Source organism: Drosophila teissieri, chromosome 3R (assembly GCF_016746235.2).
Source record: "Drosophila teissieri strain GT53w chromosome 3R, Prin_Dtei_1.1, whole genome shotgun sequence".
NCBI classification, from domain to species: domain Eukaryota; kingdom Metazoa; phylum Arthropoda; class Insecta; order Diptera; family Drosophilidae; genus Drosophila; species Drosophila teissieri.
Window position 1 is genome coordinate 4,955,930 of NC_053032.1, and position 25,370 is coordinate 4,981,299.

Below are 25,370 nucleotides of genomic sequence, written 5' to 3' on the forward strand. Positions count from 1 at the left end.
TGACGTCACCAACCTTCTGCATTGCCAGATCTCTTTCTGTCACTAGAACGCATGTACCAGGAATCGTTGTACATTGTTCTCATGATTTTACGGTGAGCTATACGGATTTCGTTTATGTGAGATTCAGCAGCAATTCCATAAACTTGAAGGCCATTTCTGCAAATCGGGCTAGGGATTTGTTTTATATATGGCCACCTTGTTTTCTAAGGAGAGCTTGCTCCTAGGAAACATGAGCCACGACATTTTCACCAATGCACAGTGGTTGTGCCCATTGGCCAAAAATGTTTCCAAATATGTACAAAAAGTAACCAGATTGTTTCTAAAATGTCCAAATATGTGTATGCCAATACCGTTTTGTCTTAACTCTAACGGGACATTCTAAAAATACTGTTCATTTTTGCAGCACAGCGGAGTTTTGATTGCTTTTCGTCGCAACAAAAGTGAATTTCAAAGTGGTCAAACGTGCGATTGATAGGTCCAATTTTAATTATTTAAAATGAATTTTAAAGTTTCAGGTATTTACTTTAATAAATTCTAATTGTGAAAATCATTGAACTGATTTATCATATTTGGTGAATTTTTGATGATGATCCCCCTTAATGAGTGATATTACTGTATTTGTCAATGTTTTAAGGAAATAAAAATCGTAAGTCTAGCTGCAAATATTTGCAAACATACATGTAAACAATAATAAACTCAAGCTGTCTTGCAGTCTTCAAGGTCAAGTTTTCGCCGTATTTTGCTGCTTGTCCTATGTTTTTTTGATGTTTCTTTTGTAATCATCATTTGTGTTTGTCAATTATGTTTGTGTCAACAATTTTGCTTACTATATTTTTCCCCATTCTTTTCTTACCGTTTTCTACAGACGCTTCCTGTAACTGTATTTTTTCCTGTGTCTGTTTAAGCATTAAATGTTAAGTGAACTCATTTTTCACTTAGAGTTTCAAAAGTGAAGGTCAATGTTTATAAAAATTGTTTTAAAAAATTTCAGCTGCTGAACTTTGCAGATGGCTTAGTTATCTTACACAAAAGAATGCTGCCGCCCAGTTTTGATGTCTTAATATTCTTCATAATATTCTTTCATATTAACAAAATTAAAGCATACTTTTAGGTGTATTTATTGGTTTTTGCTTTTTGGTGGGCGTAAATACTAACAACCACGCCCATTTTTTAGATTTTTTCCAATTCTGATTTTTTAAAGAACTTACGGTGGAAATTTCACAACGATATAACTGCTAGAAGTATTTTTGGCCGCTCTCCCCATATAAGCCAGACCACAGTGCAGTGCAATGTAGCATGCCGGTCAAAGAGTAATTTCCTGTCCAGGATGACTCCAAGATATTTATAATGAGACTTATGATCCGGCACCGACTGCACACATTTTTCGAAGAAAAAAACATACTCCTGTAAGGCTTCTTCGACAATGGCCAGGGTAAGGTTTCTAAATAGAACTGCGGTGACATCAGCGTATGTTGCAAAGAGCACGTCATCAGTGTCCACACTGGACGCCAATGACGCTGCCTTGGGGGACTTCTGCTCAAATTTGCTACCATTGACCTATCCTCTAAAATGCTGGTTACAAGCTGTTGTAGATACGGGGTAAGCAAAGGCTTCACTGTAGACCTTTGTGCAACACACCCAGTCGAAGGCTTGCTGAATATCCATGAAAACCGCCACAGAATATTCCCTTACAAGCTCACTCTTGTATTTACAAAAATGATGTCCCCCGAACCAAACTAAGCTGCAAACATTTCGGCAAATGTTTTGCCGAATGACAACTATTTATACAAAACCACAGAATTGGACCATATGTCGGTAATAATGTAAACTGAATGAGAAATGTTAAAAACGGTTGATACACCCAAGGCCCCAATATGCCAATACGGTTTAAATACAATGCTTTCTTGCGTTAAAATTAAATGCTTAGGGTTGTTTTATTTAATGGTATTATACATAGGTTTCTCCAGAAATCCACAGATTTTGTTCGACGAAACTTGCTAGCATGCAAGGCGATAATTTGTTAATGTCCTTGTCGAAGTGGCGAATCATTTGAGATGGAATACTATTTGGTAAACGCATATGTGGGGACACATGTTTAATAAATATTGCAAACATTCAAACGGAACACATCCCCTTATCCGCATTAAACATCTCTTCATCTATTTTGGTTTCCTATTTTTGCAACACAGTTCCCAAGGATCTTTACTCAAAAGCGACTGGCTTTCGACGCTTTTAGGGGTAAGAGGTTTTTTATTACTTTCGGGCATTGCCGATATTTCCAATTTCGTTTGGTACTCGTAAGACTTGAATCTTGTATTAACACATTTGATCACGATTTCTTAACTTCTCAACACGGGGTATACTGCCTCAAATAGAAACTAAGTTAAGATTCATAAAATGAACTGCAAACGTTAAGTTTTTAGCATGTTTTGTTTTACTCTCTCCTTTATTGTTGGAATTGTTTGAGTGTTATATAGGTGGAGTTTTCAAAATGACGTTATTTATAGGGGTGAGTTGTATATATAGTTCGACTGGCTGTTGTAGGTTCTGGTTTCGAATTTTCGGATGGGGATGGTAAAGGGCGGCTTCGTTTGTGTTCTTCTTTATTTAGCCATCAATAAAGTTACTCGCCATTCTTTTGTTCGTCCTCAGATTCGGATTCTGTAAGGCAATATAATACAAAATGTCAGTATTGGGTTCAATTCGTATAAACTAAAAAAGTATGGAGCTCAGTTATGCTGTCCAAATGATTATTGGCCAAATTTAACTATGGAAAGTTATCTGGACACCCAACCATTCAAATGCTCTGGCACAACTCCTTTCAGCTCAATCGAACGAAGCAAACACTCGGAGCTCTTATAACGGAGTGTGCATGCAGACTGGGACAAATGCAGCTGTCCAAACGATTATTGGCCAAAATTAACCAGTGAATGGGTTATATGGACACCCAATCATTAATTTGCTCTGGCATACTGTACATAAACCCTTTAAAACTGGTTCCTAATATTGGAAATACTTTAAAAGCTTAATAAGAAGCATGCTCGTTGAAGTTTGATATAAGTGTCCAAGTTTTCATTGGCCATTGATGCTCAGACTTTGTGAAGCACCAAGGCAAGCAAAAACTCATATGCTCTTGCAATTTTGTACAATGAAAATGTCATCCAGGACAAGGCCATTATTAAAAGTGCACATTTTAAAATTTCAAAAGAAACATAACTTTAACACTATATTGTTTAGGTTTTCATTGACCTACGTTGTTCAGTGAATCGAAAGCAACGAGGCAAGTAAAAAAACCAAATTTCTCTTGCAATTACGTACCAGAGTCAAGCTATTTAAGTCAAGACCATTCTCAAAAATTGCACGCATTTATAATTTTTCTTGGATGTACTAACCTTCTTCGGCTGATTGAAGCCATTCCACAAACTTTCGCATTTGTTCAAGGAAATGCATTTTTCCCTTGTTTGAGTGGCCCTCCTTGTACCAGCGTAATATGATCTCCTCGGACAGGACCTCGGTCTTGTAGAACAACAAAATGATCTTCTGAAAGGCCTTCATGAAGTTCATGTTCTCGTAGCAGAATTCTTGCACCTTCAGGATTAGGGCCAACTCCGATCGGTCAGTTGAGGCGAAAGCCTGCAACAGTGGGCAGTAGTTTTTCAGGTGACGAACAGCCTGATCGGTAACCAGCTCCTCCTTCTTGTTCCATTCGCCCAATGACATGATGGTGGACCAAATCTGGTAAAGATCATACTCGAGCTTGAGAAAGGAAATCCAGTCGCTATATTTACGGATTGACTTACAATAACAATTATTTCATGATCGGGAATGTTGGTGCGTTGCGAGAATTCCTTAATGTCTGAGGTTATCTCATTATATGGCTTCTCATCGTTGATATCATCGATGAGCGCCTGCTGCAACTCACGCTTCGCCTCCTGGCTAGCCTGAGCCTTATGCAGCTTGACGATCTCGTTGAGTTCTTTGTCAAGAAAAACTTGTTTAAAATATTCCTCAGTACGTTTGTTTGGTGGGAAAAAGTCCATAAGTCTGGATAAACGGCAAAACATGGAACCATTATTAATAATTTCAGTAAACGCATTCAATAATCAACCTTAAATTACGTATTGAGTTGTTCGAAATTTAATCAGCACCCAAATGAAGCGAAAGTTCATTTGCGAATTGGGTAAAAATCCGTCGGTCTTTCTTACTCTAGGAATATCAATTAAAGATGCACAACTGGGTGATTGAGTCATCTTCCTGAGAACATTCCGGACTGAAAATAAATCAGACTATAAACTTACTTGCTTTCCAGTCCACCCTTCTTAAGCGCCTGAATCAGATATGCAATGCCCTTCTCTTGCTTGAACGTCTGGAATAGCTCTAGTAGAAACTCCAGTGCAATGCCATCCTTGATCAGATGCTCGTTGTTTAGTACCAGTAAAACATTTGGCGGTACAGAGCCGTTAACTGCATATGAAAGATAGTGTTAAATGCGCATAGTCAACGGTTTTCGCAATACAAGTTAAGACGCCCTGCTAGCAATCGTGTCCTTGGGTTCGTGGCAATTGGATGTGGATAATTCATCCAAGTGTCAGTATACCAAGTAAAAGTTTACTTTAGCCCCTCAGCTGCAAGTTGAACAAGTGTCCATCGGAACAACTAATTGAATGACCGAATGGGCAGACCTAAACTATTAACAGAAAGCTTACTAAAACTTAAAACTCACCTAACCAGAGCGCTGTCATACGCGCAAGCTTGATGCGTTCACTTGGAGTAAAGCCCTTTACGAATAATAGAACCTTTCCCATCTCCTCTTCGAACATTTTCTCAAGGTACTTGTACCGTCTGATAAGCTTGACAAATACCTAGAAAAAGTAGAAAGTTTATTTGCCTATGTTAGCGGACCGTGTACTTTTACTGCGTTCTCAATTTCTGCTTTTGTAATTGTTGTTGCAACATTAGAAATCTTTAAATTGTTTGGGTATTAACTTCACAAAATAAAGACAAGTAAAATGTGGCTTTTTATTTTGCATATTTTGACACCGATTAAGATGTTGAGATGCATAACCGGTTCTAATAATATGCATTTTAATTCAATAGCGTGACCTTCGCAGTACTTGCATTTCACTTATATAGTGTTGAATAGAGAATATTTGTCGACACATTAGAAATCTCCAGACCGTTAGTGATTAGAACAAACCAAAGACAAGTAAATGTGCCAATTTATATTGCATATTTTTGACACCGATAACATTTTGAAACTTAATAATCAGCTCTAATAATATGCAGTCACTTAACGAATTACATAGTAAAGTATTAAATAAATTTTTTGCTCGGAAAATAACTAGAGCTTAAATTGTGATGCAATCAAACTAATTTTCGTTCCGTAATTATCATAATTAAAATCTAAACTGCTGAAAAGATTACAAACCTGCTCATGGTTGCGCATGCTCTCCATGCTCTCGGGCGCATCGAAGATGCAGTAGCTTGTGCGCGGCTTTTCGCCATCCTGAGATATAGAACCACCAGGCACTGCAATTGAAACAAGGATGGCAAATAGTCAGTGAAAAGACTATTCCCATTACTTGCATTAGGGACTTACCTAGTAGACCTCCTGCAATCAATATATCAAAGAGAACTTCACCGTAACGACGATAGTCGAGCTTGTTGCCCGCGCTGTCTAAATATTTAGAGATTTGGTCCAGGTCGCCTTCAGTTTTTTCGAGACCAGCAATGACCGCATCACGGAATCCCGTTGGGTCATATTTTTCTCTTTCATCTCTTTTTCTGGTCTTGATGCGTTGACCCGATAGCACTGGTCTTTCAGTTTTTTGACTCATACAATAAATTGCTGCAAAGGTTAAAGTGGATCAGAGATGGAGGCGTTTTTGGTTTGGCCCTGTAAGTTTATATTTGTGACGAGACTGAATTATCATGGCCACTAGATTTATTTTCTGATTTCTCTGAATTTCAGTGTAGCTGTGGTGTGGCCGGTATGTACACTCGTTGGGTTTATAATCAAACTACCTGATTACTTTACCTTTCAACGCCTTTACTATTGAAAACTTAGTCTAAGGAAGCCTTAACCTAAAAATGCCAGTGCGTACATGTGGTTAAGACACACATATATTTAAGAGCAGAGAACGGGCACACTACTCATCTCTTTTTTTTCTCTCCCTCACACACACGCACTTATAGCTTGATAAAGTCGAAAAAAGAAATTAATTGAGAGGCGAGAATAGCCCGACCAAGAAAAGCAGAATAAAGTGAAATTTTGACGTGGTTACTGTGCCAGGTAGCGCGCGGTGGGGAAACGAGGTCATTGTGCATGTTGCACACATTCAAACGCGGCCGATGACTGTGTTGGTTGGTTGGCTGGCTGAGTTAATTTTGCCAAAGCAGTAAAAACGCAAAAATTAAATTATCTAGGTTTTCAAGTACACACTGGTAAAAGGAACAAGAACTTACACTTCCACCCAACGATAATAAGCCTTGTGTTTGCCGCTTCCGCGTGTCCTTGCGTGCAATCGAATTCGGTTGAGTGTGTGTGCGTGTGCGCCTGTTGCTTTTTCACAACTGACGAACGTGCGAGAATATGTATTTTAATTTAACCTCACAAAGCGCTGGCTAATACTTCGCACTCGAGTCGACGAAAAACAAAGAGACAGAAGGCAGATCTCTTCTTTCCTTACCTCTTTTACTTACTTGCGAGCTTTTGCACTGTAAAATTGACACGCACGCACACTCACTCACTCAACAACGAAGAAAAGGGGAGAGCAAATGGAAAATAAATTTGTTGTAACGGAATTTACTTTTCTGCCTTTAATATCAACGTTAACAATTTAGCTCGAGTCGAATTCAGACTACGTCCGGAATTCTATTTTTAACAGCTATCACAATCGGTTACTTGGTATGTAGTATGTATTGTTTGCCTCAAGTCCAGCGCCCCTCTGCGCGCACCACTTTGTTAAATGAAATTCGGAGAGCGAATGAGGCGACACACGAGCGAACGGCCGAAGCGGACGAGCCGATAACGAAGACATGTGGTTCAGCGCCATTTTGAAGCGATACATTGACATGACGAACGCAGGAAGAGAGGCGGAGGAAAACGAAAAACAGGGGAAACGGCGAGAAAAAAAGTGGGGGTTCAAAGTTTTCATATTGCTGTCGCGCTTATTAAATAATGTGCAAGGTACAGTTGCACAAAGGCCCGCAGGCAACTGAATGCTTATTTGCCTGAATTTATGGCTGCCCGATGACTAATCTGGCCTTAAATATGCACGGATTTCGTACATAACCCCTTTTACCAACGACAACGCAGACAAAGGATTCGTCATTGCTAGAGAAATAACCAGAACCGCGGTTTTTCTTGCCCTATTTGCCCCTCTGTACTGGGGCCGACTCCATCGCTTTTATGCACTTGGGTACTTACGATTAAAACAAAAAAATCTGTTTTGCTGCGAATAGAAGTAACTTTTTGCGTAGCTGTTGGGCTATTTCTTCTCGACGACTTGTGGTATGACCGTGGCGTGTTCCGTACGAAATGGTACAGTGCTCAATAAGGTGGTCAGAAAGTGGTAACTTTCTGGTGACGCTGTGGGCTGGCCACACTGCCGGGACCTAAAAATTACGCAGCGCTGCCGTACTTTCAATGGAAATTCAACGGTCTTACACATTGCAATTTTGTAACCTCTTACAAATAAAGTTATGTCCTATATCGGATATACATATATATATAATAAATAACCGGATATTATATATATATAATACATATATATATACCCAGATATTATAATATAATATATATATAAGTATATATATACATATGAAACCGCGTATTATATATATATTATAATATATACATATATAACACCAGATATTATATATATAAATATACATAATATGTACATATATGAAACCGGGTATTATATATATATATAATATTTGTGTATATGAAACCGGATATATATATATATTATATGTGTATATGAAACCGGATATATATATATATTATATGTGTATATGAAACCGGATATATATATATATATTATATGTGTATATGAAACCGGATATATATATATATATACAAATATAAAAGTCACGAGATATTTATTTTTTATATAGCTATCGCCCGCAAAAAAAGCTAGATAATCTACATATATTATGGCAACGCCGTTTAACTGGCTTAGTAAAAAAATTGAACTATTTTGGCGCATCTAATTTCGACGACAGACATTCTTTATTTTTGCTGTTAATAACAACCTAACGAGAAAATGAACTTTGATCATGTAAATATACCAGGTAAACTTGTGCCGGACTACTATTTAAAACTGGGACTGGCTGCACAACGCGGCAAGCAGCGCAGTTTCAAGGAGCTGCTCGAAAAGGTAAAAAACCTAAACTTAACCAAATAAAATTACTCTAGGGATAATGGTAATTTTTAGCGAAAGCTTCCGGAAAATGGTTGGCCCGATAAACAAATCGAGGAGCTGGTGCACCTGCTGGCGTCCTTGGACAGCAATAACTACCCTCACAAGATCGGACTGGGAGAGCGGGAGGCCCGAATAGCCTGCAGTAAGTTGCTTGGTTCCGAAGAAATTTACAAGTCGTTACGATATATGTATAATATATTTCCAACATCTTTACATCTAAAATACAAATTTAGAAAATCATGCATTGAATATATTGAGTCAATTTAGCTGATCCAAATAATATCAAACTAACAGTGTACTTTATACGATTTCGAAGTAGCACAATTCTAAATTTTATATAATCGTATGCTCCATTAAAGAATAGCAATAGAATAGAATAAATACATAATTACACATAACCAATGGCATATAGTGCACTCATTCTTCATGTTGTGTTAGTCCTGTATTATCTAAAATCCTCCGACATGAATTTGTTATACAGAACTCGTGGCTCGCCGGCACTATAACTTCGGTCATGGAATCGGCCGCTCTGGAGACTTACTAGAGGCACAACCCAAGGCAGCTGGTTCCACGCTGCTTGCTCGTCTCACAAATGCCCTAATTTTGGACCTTTTTCGGGGAATCGGACTGCCCAGCTGTGCCGGCTGCTTTTTGGTGCCGATGTGTACTGGCATGACATTGACGCTGTGCCTGCAGAGTCTTCGCAAACAGAGACCCGCGGCGAAGTATGTGCTCTGGTCCCGCATCGATCAGAAGTCTTGCTTCAAGGCCATCACAGCAGCGGGCTTGGAGCCGGTAATCATCCCCTGCCTGATTCAAGGAGAGTCCCTGGACACGAACGTAGATTTATTCCGAGAAAAGATCATGTCATTAGGAGTGGAAAGCATCCTCTGCCTGTACACTACAACCAGTTGTTTTGCTCCTCGAAACAGCGATGACATTGCAGAGGTATCCAAGCTGTCAAAGCAATGGCAGATTCCCCATATGGTTAATAATGCCTATGGGTTGCAGGCAAAAAACATCGTTCATAAGTTGGAGTGGGCCAATCGAGTCGGACGCATTGATTACTTTGTCCAGAGCTGCGACAAGAATTTGTTGGTGCCAGTGGGTAGTGCCATTGTGGCCAGTTTTAATAAGAATCTGCTCCAGCATGTGGCCAGTACTTATGCGGGGAGAGCTAGTGGTTCCCAGTCGCTGGACGTCTTTATGACGCTACTCTCACTTGGGCGCAACGGCTTTCAATTGCTTATCGAGCGGCGGAGCGAGAACTTCCTTTACCTTAGAGAAAAACTTAAGAAATTTGCACAGCTTCGGGGAGAGATTGTGCTAGATAGCAGGTTTAACTCTATATCTGCGGCCATAACATTGGCTACAATTGCTGGGGATCAGAAAGAAAGCATCACCCAGCTTGGCTCCATGCTACACACGCGTGGTGTTTCCGGAGCAAGAGTGATAGTTCCTGGGCAAGACAAATCTATAGATGGACATGAGTTTGTAGGCAAGTAATATTAACTATCAAGGTTTGTTTTCTGAAAATAATTTTTATTTCGCTTAGATTTTGGCTCCCATCGCACCGACCTGAAAGTCCCGTACCTGACTGTTGCGGCAGGAATAGGAATATCTCGAGAGGAGATCGACAAATTCTTTGACATTTTTGGCAGGTGCTGGAACAAGCTTTTTCAAAATAAAAATGTTAAAACTAAAAGCCTACCAGAAACAATCGACTGAAAAACGCATTAAATAGATCAAATGACTATCGCGTAAAACCTATTATTTAATATTGATGATTAACTTATAAACTTAAACAAAGATATAATAAAAACCGAGGATAAATCCCAAATGTAGTTAAAACTTTAAATTTAGATGAAGTAGATCATATTAAAAAATTATATATTTTAGAAGAGCAATATTAATTAAGAATGTACATCGACTTTTTTGTTTAAACAATTTGGCAGTGCATCCAATAACGATAAAGAGACAAATGTACTTTTATTTTTATACTTATCTGTGAGCTGTGCCTTTGGGCATTCTATTCAAGCTGCCGATCGGGTCGTTGCTGCTATTGCTCGGCACGTTTTCTTTATCGCGGTGCTTCTCGCGACTCCGCTGCTCCAGGTGCTGGTTCATGGTCGCCTCGATCTTGGCGAGCGATAGCTCGTACTCATGTTTAATGCGCTCATACTCGCGTTTCATGTGTGCCTCCTTGTCCTCAGCATACAACTTGTAATTGTGGGCGGTGCGCTTGGCACTTTGATATCGCTGCTGTGCGGATCGCATCGCCTCTTCGTGTGTGGTACGCAGGGTTTCCAGCTGCTGGCGCCAGTGCTGCTCCACTTGGTCGACTGACTGACGCTGTTTTTCCCACTGGGCCATAACAGCCTTCATAGATTGCCTTTCTGATTCGATGCTAGCGTGCTGCTCCTCGACTTCTCGGAGCAGTTCGGCAATGCGCTGGTTCTTCGCTTGCAGCTCTTGGCGGCACTTCTGCAGCAATTCTTTTTGCTTTTCTTCCTTGCCGGCCAGAATCTCATCTATATTATCGCGTTCTGCTAGGATAGTTTGCTTTAGGAGATCCACCTCCGTTTGCCTCTGTTGCAGCTCTCCACACACCGCTTGGTATTCCCATTGGAGGCATTGGCTCCGCTCTTCAGATTGCTGCAGTCGGGTAGTAAACTTCTTGAGTTCACCAGCAAAAAGTTTGGCCATCTCATCGCGAACTCGTTGTTCGATCAATCTAATTCGATTCTGGGTAAGCTCTTTTGGCGATCGGTCAGCCGTGGATTCTAAATTTGATTTCGGACTGAGCGTCTTATTCGGATTCTTTTGCTCTTCTTGCTGCCTAATGTACGCCTCAAATTGCTTGGCCTTTTCCTTAAGATCGTTAATGAGCTCGTCCTGCTTTCTTGAAAGCTCGATCTTTTCCTGCATCGCGGTCTGCAAATTTCTTGACTGCTCTAGTTCGTGTTCCAATTCTTCGAGTTCCTTGGCCTGCATTGAGTTCACGTTTTGGAGCTTTATCAACTGAATTTCCAACTAAAAGTGCATTATTAAAAAGTAAAAGTATTACAAATTTTTGTATTTAACTGACATGTCAGAGAAGCTGTTTACTCGCTTACCTTGGTAATTTCTGCTATGCTTTCACGGCACTTGCTGCAGTTTTCGAAGCTTTCCTTGGCCGCCGCAAAGTCTCCTTTGCGCTTTTCTCGCTCGCTCAGTTGTCGCAAGGTCTGCAGATCACGTTCGTGGCTGAGTTTCTCCATTTCTAAAAGCTTTTTTAGCTCCTCAGATTTTATCTCCGCCAACTGCAAATTTCGCTGAACAGTGGCCAAATTTTGACGTTCATCCTGCAACTCCTTAAGCGTGTCCGATTCTCTTAGCTTTCTTAATTCATAGTCTAATGACTCTTTGTCTGTGGCGATGTCAGAGTACAGTTTCTTAAGCCGCTCTACCTCGCTCTGTGAATCTCTTAACAGAATCTTGTGGCGTTCCAGCTCTAAGGGCAGGTTGTCTGCAGTTGCTCGAGTTCGCAACTGCCGATTATCCTGCGAAAGCTGATCGTAATTTTTTTGAAGGCTCTCGTGATGCTGCTTTAGTTGTTCCAGATCTTTTTCTACATTCCTGAGTTGTTCTTCGACCTGCCGCCGTTTTTCCTTTAGTGCATCCCTCTCGGCTTCGATAGATTGCAGTTGTGAATGCAGACCCGACTCCTGCTGTGATTTGTGCTGTTGCTCTTCCAATTCCTGCTGCATGGATTTCACTTTGTTCTCTAGGCGCATTTTGGCTTCCTTTAGGGTTTCTAGTTGGACCAGGGATTGGTTTTCCTGGTCGCGCAGCACGCGCAGTTCCTGGTTGCGTTCCTCCAAAAGCTTCTCTAGCCGTCGCACTTCTTCCCGCTTGTGTTTCAGGTTGGCCAGCGCTCGATACAACTCCTGCTTGATGTGACTAACTCTGTCTAGAGGATTCAGTGGTGTGCTACCAACAAGGTGCGATCCACCCACTTGACTTAGCCGACCAGTCGGCGAATCATCCGCTTGATGCTGTTTAATAAGTGAATCCATTAGGTCAAGTTCCGCAGTGGTTTCGTTTAGGCGTTCATGAAGCGAAGCGACTGTTTGCTCCAAATATGCAATGCGGGCTTTTAAGTCACTTATGCATTGCTGTTGCCTATGATTTTCAGACTGCAAATCAGGTCTTGCACTTAGTTGGTTGCAGCGCACTTGGGCGTCATCCAAAGCTTGACTAAGTTCGTCAATCTTTGCGGCCTTATCCAAAAGCATTGTTTCATGACCAGACTGCAGAGCATGGTAGCGCGAGTTTATCTGATCCAACTCATTTTGCTTGCGATCAAGCGTATCCTTCATCTGACAGAGTTGCTGCTGGAAAAGATCGCACTGGGCTCGGTGCCTGTCCTCGACATGCTTCACACGCAGGTCGGCGCTCCGCTCCTCCCACTTTTGCTTACTGGCCTGCACCATGTCATATTTGCGCTGGACGTCCGAAAGCAAGGTCATAGTGGTCTCTAATTGACCAACTAGGCGCGTGTTATCTTCTTCCAACTGCTTCTTTTCCGACCGCAGCTTGTCTAGGTCGCTGTCCTTATTAGAGCAATTCTCTTTGGTCTCCACTAGCAACTCGTGAGTGTTTTGCTTCTCGCGCAAGGCTCGCTCCAGCTCGGCTTTTATGATAGACAGGTGCGTCTGTAACTCATTCAATTTTGTATGCGCAGCGTTGGACTCCTGGTTGATGTTCTGTAGCTCGTTATTCTTGGACTCCAGCAGCATATTGAGGCGGTGCATCTCGATCTCGTTGGTTCGCTGAGGATCGTCGTGCAGCGGTTTCTGGTGTTGATGTGATGGGTAGTTGGGCAGGACATTCGTCGTCGAGTCGATTGTGTTTTCATGGTCATCCAGGTCATCGAAGGCGCCCACCAGGATCTGCCCAAGCTTGCGTAGAATTGGAATCGGTGACATTGTTTAGCAAGATTACCCAGATCACTTACCTCTTCGTCGCGGCGTTTCTGATCCTGCAGCGCCTCTTCCTCCTCCTGACGGTCCAGTGTGGAGTTCACGTTGAGGGTGTCCGCCCCCTGAAAAAGGCTTATACCTGGCGTGTTCATATTCGGCTCAAGCGACGCCACAAGCGATAAATTCAAATAATTTCCGAGGCGCAGGCGCTGTTTTCGTAGGCAACTCTAATTTCTTCCTCTTGCTTCTGTTAACGTCTTGGACATTAACATAGAACCGAGTGCTGTTAAGTGCGATAAGCGATTTTGCTAAGAAAACATTGCGTTTACACTAGTCGAAGGGTAGATCGCTTTTTATACTCGTGAAGTACAAAGTACATACACTCTAATTGTTAAATTTTAAAATGACTATCTTGCGAAAAGGTACCAAAATGCCGAAATGCTTGTTGCCACGCCAATAAAGCTTTAATCTGCCTGCCATCCATAAGCTATAAGATGTTGTTTTGATAATGTTTTAATTTCCATTGATTTATGTATATATGTACATAAAAGTTCTATCATTGAGTATCATCGGTAGGTGAAGCTGCCGTACATTCTAGAAAACAGTAGATTTACTAATAGAATATATGTTAAAAATACGCTAAAGTCGAGATATCAGGTATATTCAACGATGTAATATATAAATATTTTGGCCTATTACTAGACAATAGCAAAACAATAAAATTTAAAAATATTTTTCAAAAGCGTTGGCGCAGGCACAAATTATGCGTACCTTTAATCAGCATGCCTTAACCTTTCCAGCACCTTTATGTAGTTTCCGAGATCCCAACATTCATCTTAGCTCGCCTGTTCGCATATATTTCAACGATTCTAAATATTCTGATTTCAATGGCAAACAGTTGACTAGCACTCCGCTTTTAAAAAATTGATTTCGTAATTTCAAACGAAAAGATATTACAATGTTATTGTTAAATTATTGTTCTGAATATAAAAATATTAGTTATGTTGTATTTTAGAAGATAAACCACATAGAAAAAAATAGAGCAAATGATGAATCCGTTCATGTTTTGAATGGAAGGAAATATAAACATCTGTAGTACAGTATTTGCACATACAGTGGGGAGCAAAAGTGATTCTACGATCAACGTTTTCTGGTTTGCGCTCACATAAATATTATACGAATAATTTAAATGACAAAACATTTTTTTATTGAACATCTTGGTTATTTTTTACAAGTTGGCGTAAATAGCTAAATAGAAAAAGAAGAAATGGAATAGTTATAATTCCAAAACCAAAACAAGCGGCTTTTACTCAGTTTTGCCCCATCCGTTACTCGCTCATATTTTTGCTCTTGTTACTTTCTTATTAGCAAATATAACTGCAGATTTACATTTAATAGGCTTTTGCAATTATTATTCGTTGTCAGAATGCAGAAAAACACTCTGTTCCACAAGTTTATAGTTCATTTGTTGAATTTGGATCTTAGTCTATAACTATTCACTGAAAAATGAAGAAGCTGCCCTCTGATAAAGATAATAGTATTATTTCCCTGACTAAAAGTGGGTGTTCGACACGCACTATTGCTGAGAAGATGCAAATTAGTCCATCAGTAGTCTAGAAAAGACAAAATGTTTGTGCTAAAAAGAAGTTCAATGGTCGCCGTCTCCTTCTAACAAACTCTGACGCTCGACTTATAATGTGTAAAAGAGAAAAAAAAGACTTTCTCAGAAGAACTTTGCGAACCCATCTTCCCAATTTTCTTGACCAGTGTGCGTACCAAGAGCAGGAAATCACTTTTCAGCAAGATGGGGATCCCAAGCACAATGTGAAAATTGTTTAATGGCTCGGAAACCAAAATTTTTAAGATGATGATGGAGTGCCAAAATCTTGACCTCAATCCGATTGAAAACCTATGGTCAATCGTAAAACGACGGAACGGACAGTATCAGTCAGCCCCATCCAACTTGGACTATCTTTGGGACCGTGTAAAACAAGAATGGAATAATATTCCGAAAGGAATATTCAAAAAATTTGTTAAAAATATGCCAAAACGTATGATAAATGTCTTAGAAAATAAAGGTCTCAGGACCAAATTTTAATAATAAATTTATTTTGTATTTTTCTCTAAATGGTGCCAAACTTTATTACTTACGCCTTGTTGTTACAAATAAACTACTATTAAAAAAATATACAAGTTGTATCATTTACTTCGTATGCTTAGTTTTTATGTGCTCCCATACATGAAAATACATATGTATATGTATGTATCGTAACACCGTTATAGAAAAAAAAGTCATGTAAATTTTTTAATTTTTATAATAAAACTTATTATTCATGTTAGTGTTGAATGTCCTTGTTGCAATGCAAAAACAACAGAATATGTTCTTTTTCAATTTTTTTTCATTTTTATTAATTTTATACAGACTGTCCATTCATAAACGCACTTATATTGGGACATTTATCTAATTTCTCGGCATCTATTTGGAACACCTTGGACAAACGTTTCCAACTTTGCGCATCAAAGTAGTAGAAGGTGCCGCGCTCTTTTGTACCATTTTTTTCATATTGATCAATGCCAGGAATTCGAGTTATCCATATTTTCTCCTCCACGTGATACCGCCACTCGCGACTATGCCTGCGATCAGGTCAGAGTTTTAGTATATAGGTTAGATAATGGGGTTACGTGGGAAGTACTCACAATTCAGCAGCTGCCATTAATTGCATCATATCGCCGATGTTCGTGTAGAAAAGGAAAAAGAGCAGATCTTCTTGCAGCTTTTTCAGTACTGGCGCTGTTAGTTTGTCTCTTATCGCAAAGTTAATCAGATATTCGGGTGGCACATTAAACTCAACGTCTTGTGCTCTGCAAAAAATAAATACAAATTCAATATTATTAAACAATTTAGGCCAACTTTTCTAGTGCAGCTCTTATTTATACACAATATATAATTAAAAGAAGTGTTTATTATGTAACTTAGCAATGTTGTATCTCTCAAGCTTTATGTTCCGCTGTCTACCAACTACCACACAAAAAAACTGACCTGCAGGGCTGTGCGACAAAGGGGCCAGCAAAGGTTGTATGCAAGCTCTCTTGCGAGTTAAGGTTCAGGCCTAAACCCGTGAGATCCGTACCCAAGGACAGCGTCACCAGATTGGGATCCGTTTCTGCAGCCCGAATAAACGTCAGCAGGCCAACCATGCCGAACTGGTTGTTCACCATGGTCGCTGGTATGTTTGTGACCTTGCCTAATTATACAAAACGTACAAAAGATAATTTTGTTACATTAACAATGTTTAATTTTTTAATAAATAAAATCTATTATGGTTGCATTATTTGTGGATAAAATGAGTCAAAGGTAGTAAAGCACTAAGACTTTTGTGATGAGCTAGAGGCGCGATTGCAAGAGCAAGAGAACTCGAGGAGAAATGAAAATATGAAATCAGAACCATTGATTAAACTGTATCAATCATTCGTATCTTTCCGCATTTTAAAAGATCAATATAATCAAAAAGGCACAAATAGCTCTCGGCAGCGTTTGATACTAAATAAATGTTGTGATAAGTGTACAGGCACTTACCATCTGGCGAAGTTTGCACGCCGCTCTTTACAAGTTTATCGTTGCTGGAATTATCGTTCAGATGCTCGCCGCCCACTCCGCTCCCAGAAGAGGCGCTTCCACTGCCCAAGCCGCCGCCCACGCCCATCATGGCATTGCTGTTTGGTACGCTGTTGACGCCGCCAATGCCGCTGTTACTGCCCACCAGTCCCACGTGGGAACCGCCGACAACTCCGCTGGCTGCATTGCCGCCGACTCCTCCGCCTCCTGAGCTACCAGCTCCTCCGCCGCCGCCTACTGTCAAGCCCCCAATACCACTGCCAACGGCACCGAGACCATTGCCGCCTACAACGCCGACGTTGGAACCGCTGCTCCCACTCGCTGATCCGCTGACCACTATCGAATTAATCGGCTTTTCCGTGCCGTCCAAGTGGTTGTCTGTGGACGCACCTCCGGAGCCTCCTGTTCCGCCGACGCTCCCCACCGCGTTCGTTGTACCATCCGAGTTTTGGGTGCCCGGTAACGCAGGGAAGTCCTCGTTAGACATCGTGAACTCCGATTGCTCTGACGTCGGTTGCTTCACCATGCCAACTGAAATCAGAAAAGGAGCGAGAAGGTCGCCCAAGGGAAATGAGTGAAGCGAAGAAATGACTTACTAAATAAGTTTAAGCTGATACAATGCACTCGTTTTACTTTTTATAATAAAAGCGCGGAAAAGATGCAGAAACCAATTTAAGTCAATGACAAATTCTAAACAGCATTTGCACATCTAAAACTTAAAGTTTTAAGAAATTTTACTGTAAATTAAAAGTAATCCTTTACCTAACTACGAATTTCAAAAGTCGCTTTTATTATGTGAACAGTTTCTATTCATCGATTATAAGAGTATATTTTAAAAATTATACATGTTTTAAAATAAATGGGATTGCATAGAAATCGTTTCCATCAGCCAACATTTTCAACCCAATTTCTTTTCAAATTCGAATTTCCAAAAACTTTTGTGATTCCATTGTCTGTATTACTGTCCGTATTTGATCGACCAGCGTAGTTGAATTTTGCCATACCCAAAACCACCACCCGAGATTAGTCACTAATGAGCTGATCACAACACAACACAAACCGCCGATTCTTAATAACAATATTAAAAACAGAAATAAATAAAAAGAAGTGGATTTTGATTTGAACTCACAAGAGGTAAAGAAATTACCATAAGGTTTGCTGCCCGGCGGCTGGAGCGGATTCGATTGGGGCAGTGTCTGGTCGTTTTGGCCGCGCGCATTCGTCAGCGAGGGGAACTCTGTGGGATCGAGCAGAGCAGGCGTGGAGGTATCGCTCCCACCGCCGCCGAACACGTGGAAGTTATTCAAAGGACCGCCTCCGCCCGTTCCGTAGCCGCCGCGACCTGTCTGCATAAAGTTGCCCATGTTTGACTGCGTAAAGGAATTATTATTAGCCAAGTCTTTACAAATTGTTATATAATAATGCCTAACATCTCCAACTCAATCTTAATAGATCAAATATTTTTTATGTAATCGAAATCTGTAATTTATTTATTTATATACTGTAACGGAAAGGTAGATCCCTATCTGGCTTCTATAATCCTTCTATCCTTAATAAAAAAGAAATAACAAGATCTTCTTTAATCATAATTCTATCAGCTCCCCAAATAAAGCAAATGCTTGCAAATAGAGAGTTAAATAGGAGCAAGGTAAAGGACTCATTTTGTATATAAATGGTACTGACAAATGGAACCGAAGCGCGAAGACTTTTTACTAGAATATTTATATTAATTAACGCCAAAAGAAAAGAAGTATTAATGGTTCCGTTCAAAATATCATTAACAAAGAGCAGCCCAGTTATCAAACGCCGATCCTTCAATGAGCAGGTGTGGACGTGACACCACTGGCGGGGACTGGAGTGCAAATTTGTGAAGCCGCTCTAGTCTATTGATATGCACCGTGGCAGTTGGATTCCAGATAGCAAATTACGCAGAGAGATGCAAGAATTTCCTATCAAAACGAACTCCCAGGACCAAAATCTCATCTAACAAGGATAAATTTTTATCTCAATTTCGTATAATCCGTGCTGGTGTAAAGGTAAATTAAAAATTGTTTTTTTTTAAATCAGGGATACGATTTGCCTTCAAATATTGTTATAATTTTTATATTGAGTAGCTTGGACATGACCGAGTTGGAGGAGTGAGACTTAGTTGTAATGCTGCGCTGCTTACCATGGGGCCAGTGCCCAATCCTTGCATGGCTCGCCGCTCCACAAACTGCCGCTGGCCGAAGAGGTTGGTGTTCCGGTTTCCGCTCGAGATGGCGGGTCCGCCGACCGACAGCTGGGCATTCCGGTTCGGCGACAGTTGGGGTTGCTGCTGCTGTTGTTGCTGCTGCTGCGGCGCCTGTCCGTAGGTCGCCGTTCCTGGATAGGAGTTGGCGAAGTCTATGGCAACAAATGTGCGTTAGTGCTACGAAAAAAGCTTTGGGTTTCAACTCCTTACCGGTTTGAAACATGCCCGACGTGGGCGTCACATGGCCAGCCAAGGAGCTACCACCGAATCCGCTTGTTGTCCGGCCAGCTAATGCCGCGTTCGCTATACTTCTCGGGGGTTGTTGAAAATTTAAATTCGCCATAATCTGCAAAGGAAGGGGCTGTCCGTTATTATGCTGTCGGCCAAAACAAAAACGCATATCAGAGTCGACATCGTAGTTTCACATAAACAGTAATCTGTAATGCTAAGGAATTTCCTATTGGCAACATCGGAGCATAACTTCTATCTGTAACCCCTTATATAATTTCTTCATACTTTTACTGCTTTGGCTTTTTTAAACAAATATTTCTTTATTTTGGAGACTTTTACTCTTTACATAACATTACGGTTAATAAAAGTACATGGGAATACGCTGGATGATTTCCAGTTACTAACAGCATCCAAAAACCAACATAACTACTCATCGAGCCATCTTCGCAGTAATCAGAGAAGTGCTGTCAAATGTCTGAATCCGGGAAATTCTTCGACCATAAACAAGAGTTTACAATTAAAACTGTGTGACTCAGTGGAGGGGGACAATAGTGATAACAAATCGGCTCCCCGCAGATAAAATGCACACTAAAATGCAAGCATATGCGTATTAAAACAAACCACCAACCTTGTAGGTTGGAGCTTGGAGCCATATAGGTAATGTTCACTGCAAAGGGGGATGCACAATAAGGGCTACCATCTAAAGTATAGCTATAAACAAAATCGCCCGCGCCAAGTGAATCTGTTAAATGGCCGATGCATCAGCTGCCGATTGGCGAATTCGGACAGCAAACGAAGCAGAAGGAGAAGAGGAGAGCAAATTGAGAGGGTGAGCAAGCAGGTGGAGAGGGAGAAACATAAGCAGAAAGGCTGCGGCAATTATTGCTGTTCCACTTTGTCGTGGGCACACATACACAGTCCGTGTGGATAAGATGGAGACCAAGACAATTGCGATGGTGTGGTTGAAAAACCAGAATAACTGCCACCAGGATGCGAAGGAGTGGGAGAAGAGCGGGGCAAGTGCAAAAGGATATAAAACTTAACGTGTCCCTCGATCAACTATGCAGGTAGTGTTCAGTGCAGTAAAGTGCAGAGCAAAAATGTGTACAGTAAAATTGGAATTCGCAAAGCTTTATACATTATACCCACCACGGGACAATATAAGGATTGATAAATGTGGTAATGATTAGTCTCCGTAATTTTTGGATGCTGCTTGCTAGTACCACTGTATGTAAATAACACTAGAATTAATTTCATACACTTACGTTTATTCGTTCTTACACGCCTATATTGGCTTTGTCTTATCGAAACTTCATTGTGCTAAACTCCTCTGAAGAGTGACATCTACTGGAACAGGATATTATTGGCCACCGTAATTTCGCCGGAGCTAATCTCCCTGGAATACGAAAACAGGGTAATGATATATCCCTGTTAGGAATTTAGCAGGCTAGCTGCCGATTCGATCGCTGTTTTACCTGCGCGCATGTAACTTTATCAGCTGATCCAACGACCGCTTCGCAACACTGGCGCCCCGCTTACAAAAAAATCACTGGTCTGCGTAAACCAACTCTCGGGCCAAGTAAACCCTTTTAACCTTATGCGATTCCGCATGTACAATAATAGAACTAATCCGAAAGGAGGGCTGCGCAACTTACCTAAATAAACGTTAGACGATACTGTCGCTTCTTGCTCTTCCACTGTTAACGCTCGCTTTCCACTCTGTCCAGCAACAACAACATACACTGCTTGGATCGTTCTCACCGCATTTAACATTCCAAAGCGGCCGGCGGGACGAAGACGTGGGAGTCGTTGTCCTGGCGCCGTAACCGTAACTGTGACGGATCACCGATCGGCGAAACAGCAGGAATATGAAAATCTGCTAATTCCCACTGGGCAGCAATTGGTTAGCTGTTGGTGTCTCCTCCTCTAGCGCTCACTCGCTGGAAGGATTCAACGAAGAAACGGGAACTAGGATCGTAGCGGGAACGGAACGAGGTTAGTTAGTACTTTTCCGCGCCGAGTCGTACCTAAATAAATGGCATATATACCGCTGTGCGTGTGTGTATATGAATGTATATATGCCTCGTCTGTATGCAGCGTGGTCTTCGTGCCGAAGAGACAGCGAGTGAGAGTGAGGGAGAGGAGAGTCGAAGGATGTTGATGCCTGGCGGATGCTGTCCGTTTTTTCTGCGCCGCTCTTGCGAACACTTTAGTTTCTATATTCACGCTTATGCAAATGTCGCGCACGTTACACTCGGCTCTTGGCTTTTGGTAATGTTTCCTTTTTGTATTTTATTTGTAAGTAAATAATCGCTCGAAATTGCGCTGTTGTCTCTGCTTCTTTCTACACTGCTGCACAAGCACTGTGTCTGTGACCCTGTGCGTGTGTTTGTATATGTGTCTGTCTTTGTTTTCTCAGTTCATTGAAATTTCACCCGAAGCAGCGAATGGGGCAAATTCTCTGCTGGATTTGCGCGTCTTTTACGCCGCCTCCCCGCAAATGCACTCGGACTTAATAGGGCCGGGTCCTTACAATCCACTATCAAGGGGCAGTAAACAATTCTTTAGCGCCCGAAATGGCTTTAAATTGTACACAAAAAATGTTCCGCAAAAAACTTTGTGGCTGTCACGAATACAAACACACAGGAATTAGGGATGTAAAAATTTGCTATCGATGCAGCGCTGGTATCGATAGTCGGTAGTTTTCAACGAAAGGGTTTGGTGCATCATTTTCTTTATATTTCAAAGAATATTTGAATTGTTTTATTTAAAGATGAACATTTTATTCACCTTTGTGATTATTTTAATAGTTGTTTACTTTTAATCGATAGACAAAAACAGTTATTGGGCTGCCATCTGGTGTGCTCATGCTAAGATCTCCTTGGGTATAATAGTTATCGATTAATGTGAAAGTGCCTAGGCCTCCCAAACTCAATTTTATTTCCCGGCCGCGAATTGTCTTCATTGCAGATTTTCTGATTTAACACAAATTTGACTTGCCATTATGGGTAGCCAAAACTCGGACGACGACAGTGGTGAGTGGCTAATGGTTTTGACCCCGCCGAAGCAAATACTATTTTCTCTGTTTGCATATGTAGGTTCCTCCGGTTCGAGTCGAAGTGGAAGCCGAAGTGTCACGCCGCAAGGAGGCAGTGCACCCGGGTAACTTTTTGATATTTTAAAACGGCGATGGAAGAATGCTGATTGCTTCCCTTCGTATTCCAGATCCCCACGCAGTCGTAAGTCGGGTAGTGGAAGCGATCGTTCCCGATCGGGCTCCAGGTCATCCCGGTCTGGCTCAGGGTCCACGCGTAGCGCCAGGTCCGGGTCTGCACAAAGCCGCTACAGCCAGCGGTCTGGCTCCGCTCGTAGTAAGAGATCAAGATCTGCCCACAGTCGCAGGTCGGGATCTGCCCATAGCCGTAAATCTGAAACTCCGGGATCTTTACAAAGTCACCAATCGGGTTCGCCGCAAAGTCGCAAGTCAGGATCGCCTCATAGTCGTAGATCTGGCTCTCCTCAAAGTCGCAAATCCGGGTCGCCTCACAGCCGCAGATCCGTATCTCCCCACAGTCCTAGATCAGGATCTCCTCTCTCCCAGAGATCTGGATCCGCTCAAAGTCGCAAATCTGGTTCGGCACAAAGATCCCGCTATCGATCCAGGTCTAATAGTGGTACACACAAGGGTAGTGGCGACGAGGAATCGCGGTCCAATTCGCCCAATCTCCAAATAGACGATGAGCGTGCCAATTCCAAAAGCGGCAGTCGCAGCAAAAGCAGGAGCCGGAGTGGCAGTCGCATTTCCAGATCGCGCTCCAAGACGGGCACGCCATCACCCAATAGAAGTCGTAGTCGCAGCGAATCCGGGTCCGGCAGCGATATTGGTGTGTCCAAGAAGACACGCAAGGCAAGTGGCTCTGATCAGGTAAAGAACAAGAGCAGCAGCGATAGCGACATGGAAGAATCACCCACCAAAGCTAAGAAATCACGGCTGATTGACACTGACAGTGAGTCCGATCAGGATGAGGTAAGGCACACTCTGGACTACTTTAATATATGGATATTTAACTAGTTATATGTATATTTATGAAAAAATAACACTGATTTAGTCTTGAATACTTCAGCTTACTTCTAAAAATATTTACATTTCAATATTGCAGGCAAAGAAAGCTCCCGCTGCAGCTGACATATTTGGAGATGCCGATGATATTAGTGACGATGAGGAGGAGACTGGACCGGCCACCAGAAAATCCCCGAAACGCTCCAAAAGCCGAAGTCGAAGCAGGTCCCGCTCCCGCAGTCGTTCGATGAGCCGATCGCGTTCCCGGTCCAGATCGGGATCCCGGGATAAAGTTGGGAGCCAAGTAGAACCTGCGCCCAAGGAGGATGAACCTGATCCGCTTCCGGAGACCCGAATCGATGTAGAGATTCCGCGCATCTCTGCAGACCTAGGAAAAGAGCAGCACTTTATAAAGCTTCCCAACTTTTTATCAGTGGTCACGCATCCTTTTGATTCTGAAACTTACGAAGATGAGATCGATGAAGAGGAGACAATGGACGAGGAGGGCAGGCAGCGCATCAAGCTTAAAGTTAGCAACACGATCCGATGGCGAGAGTTCATGGACAACAAGGGCGACATGGTGCGCGAGTCTAATGCGCGATTCGTACGCTGGTCTGACGGCAGTATGTCCCTTCACTTGGGCAACGAGATCTTCGACGCCTACAGACAGCCGCTTCTAGGTGACCACAATCATCTGTTCATCCGCCAAGGTACGGGTCTGCAAGGCCAGTCAGTCTTCAGGACCAAGCTAACTTTCCGTCCTCATTCCACGGAGTCGTTCACGCACAAGAAGATGACTATGTCGCTGGCCGATCGATCCAGCAAGACCAGTGGCATTAAGATACTGACGCAGGTGGGCAAGGATCCCACCACGGATAGACCCACGCAGCTCAAGGAGGAGGAGGCCAAGCTGCGTCAGGCGATGCGCAATCAGCACAAGGCGCAGCCCAAGAAGAAGAAACCGGGCGCAGGTGAACCACTGCTTGGAGGCGGCACCTCGTCTTACCAGCACGATGATGGCAGCGATGATGAGAATGCCATTAGTTTGAGTGCCATCAAAAACCGATACAAAAAGGGCTCTGGCGCCGGCCAGGCAGAGGTGAAGGCATCTACGATCTACTCGTCTGATGAGGACGACGGCTCCGACTTCGAAGCGCGTCGCAGCAAGAAGGTGGATAAGGCCAAGGCCAGCAAGGCGCTGCGCGACTCCGACAGCGAATCGGACGCAGGCAGCGTCAAGAGCGGTCATAGTAAAAAGAGCGGTAGAGGAGGGAGCGCCAGCGGCAGCGACAACGAGGGCAGCCAGAAGAGCGGCGGCGGCAGCAGCAAGTCGGGCAGTGGAAGCGGCAGTGGCAGTGGCTCTGGCAGCGGTTCGGGAAGTGACAACGATAATTAGTTTGTCTAGTTTATTTACGTTTCTTGATCACACCAATAAAAGTCATTTTCAATTTTCACGCCCTGAACTTCTTGATCTTGCGGTATTGGACTTCGGTTAGTTAAACATCTTGCACAAGTCGGACTTACTGTAAACTTACTTACTTAAAAAGCTAGCTAAGAGAGGGCATAACGGTTGCGTACCCAAACATGTTTCTTTTTGTTTGACATTGTGCATGGTGTCTTTTGCTATATTTTCGGAGTTTTTATTTCTTACTATGGCTATGTGACTGGCCATCCAGATAGGTTTTATTTTTAGGTAGTGATTGGAGAATTGAAATTCAAACGAAAACAATTCAAAAGAAAGCAAAAATTCAAACTATTTTGAATTTATTTCAAAATATTTTAAAGTGACTTTCAGCAATTTTTTTTCCTTCTTCATATTTATGCATTTTATTTATAT

At 41.9% G+C, this 25,370-nt stretch overlaps 5 protein-coding genes across 11 annotated transcripts; 2 read left to right on the plus strand and 3 right to left on the minus strand.

The window, feature by feature from the left end:
• Positions 1-2,427: 2,427 nt before the first annotated feature.
• On the minus strand, positions 2,428-7,580 carry LOC122622460 (protein krasavietz). 4 transcript variants are annotated; one of them, XM_043800895.1, is made up of 8 exons: positions 7,430-7,580; positions 5,600-5,848; positions 5,429-5,529; positions 4,724-4,862; positions 4,299-4,464; positions 3,801-4,044; positions 3,393-3,735; positions 2,428-2,661 (listed from the first exon to the last, which is right to left on the minus strand). In XM_043800895.1, exons 2-8 carry the CDS (start codon positions 5,835-5,837, stop codon positions 2,624-2,626), a joined length of 1,269 nt encoding a protein of 422 aa, XP_043656830.1. In that variant the 5' UTR covers positions 5,838-5,848; positions 7,430-7,580; the 3' UTR covers positions 2,428-2,623. The 4 variants fall into 4 exon arrangements, with proteins under 4 accessions (XP_043656830.1, XP_043656833.1, XP_043656832.1 ...); XM_043800898.1 differs by lacking the exon at positions 7,430-7,580 and adding an exon at positions 6,703-6,982; XM_043800897.1 differs by lacking the exon at positions 7,430-7,580 and adding an exon at positions 6,690-6,982.
• A 523-nt stretch (positions 7,581-8,103) lies between these two features.
• LOC122622459 (O-phosphoseryl-tRNA(Sec) selenium transferase) lies at positions 8,104-10,269 on the plus strand. Its single transcript, XM_043800893.1, has 4 exons — positions 8,104-8,384; positions 8,442-8,571; positions 8,911-9,927; positions 9,985-10,269. Exons 1-4 carry the CDS (start codon positions 8,271-8,273, stop codon positions 10,155-10,157), a joined length of 1,434 nt encoding a protein of 477 aa, XP_043656828.1. The 5' UTR covers positions 8,104-8,270; the 3' UTR covers positions 10,158-10,269.
• A 14-nt stretch (positions 10,270-10,283) lies between these two features.
• LOC122622458 (cingulin) lies at positions 10,284-13,625 on the minus strand. The gene is made up of 3 exons (XM_043800892.1): positions 13,429-13,625; positions 11,546-13,372; positions 10,284-11,462 (listed from the first exon to the last, which is right to left on the minus strand). The coding sequence occupies exons 1-3, from the start codon at positions 13,543-13,545 to the stop codon at positions 10,431-10,433; spliced, it is 2,976 nt and encodes a 991-aa protein (XP_043656827.1). The 5' UTR covers positions 13,546-13,625; the 3' UTR covers positions 10,284-10,430.
• Positions 13,626-15,774: 2,149 nt separating this feature from the next.
• Positions 15,775-22,128, minus strand: LOC122620180 (regulator of gene activity). 4 transcript variants are annotated; one of them, XM_043797532.1, is made up of 8 exons: positions 21,129-22,128; positions 19,453-19,588; positions 19,180-19,394; positions 18,157-18,379; positions 16,971-17,540; positions 16,434-16,638; positions 16,091-16,255; positions 15,775-16,027 (listed from the first exon to the last, which is right to left on the minus strand). In XM_043797532.1, the coding sequence occupies exons 2-8, from the start codon at positions 19,583-19,585 to the stop codon at positions 15,808-15,810; spliced, it is 1,731 nt and encodes a 576-aa protein (XP_043653467.1). In that variant the 5' UTR covers positions 19,586-19,588; positions 21,129-22,128; the 3' UTR covers positions 15,775-15,807. The 4 variants fall into 4 exon arrangements, with proteins under 4 accessions (XP_043653467.1, XP_043653463.1, XP_043653464.1 ...); XM_043797528.1 differs by having other exon boundaries at positions 18,139-18,379; XM_043797529.1 differs by lacking the exon at positions 21,129-22,128 and adding an exon at positions 20,739-20,875 and having other exon boundaries at positions 18,139-18,379.
• Positions 22,129-22,350: 222 nt separating this feature from the next.
• Positions 22,351-24,985, plus strand: LOC122620179 (another transcription unit protein). Its single transcript, XM_043797527.1, has 4 exons — positions 22,351-22,508; positions 22,572-22,635; positions 22,699-23,500; positions 23,634-24,985. Exons 1-4 carry the CDS (start codon positions 22,478-22,480, stop codon positions 24,927-24,929), a joined length of 2,193 nt encoding a protein of 730 aa, XP_043653462.1. The 5' UTR covers positions 22,351-22,477; the 3' UTR covers positions 24,930-24,985.
• The last annotated feature ends 385 nt before the right edge of the window (positions 24,986-25,370 follow it).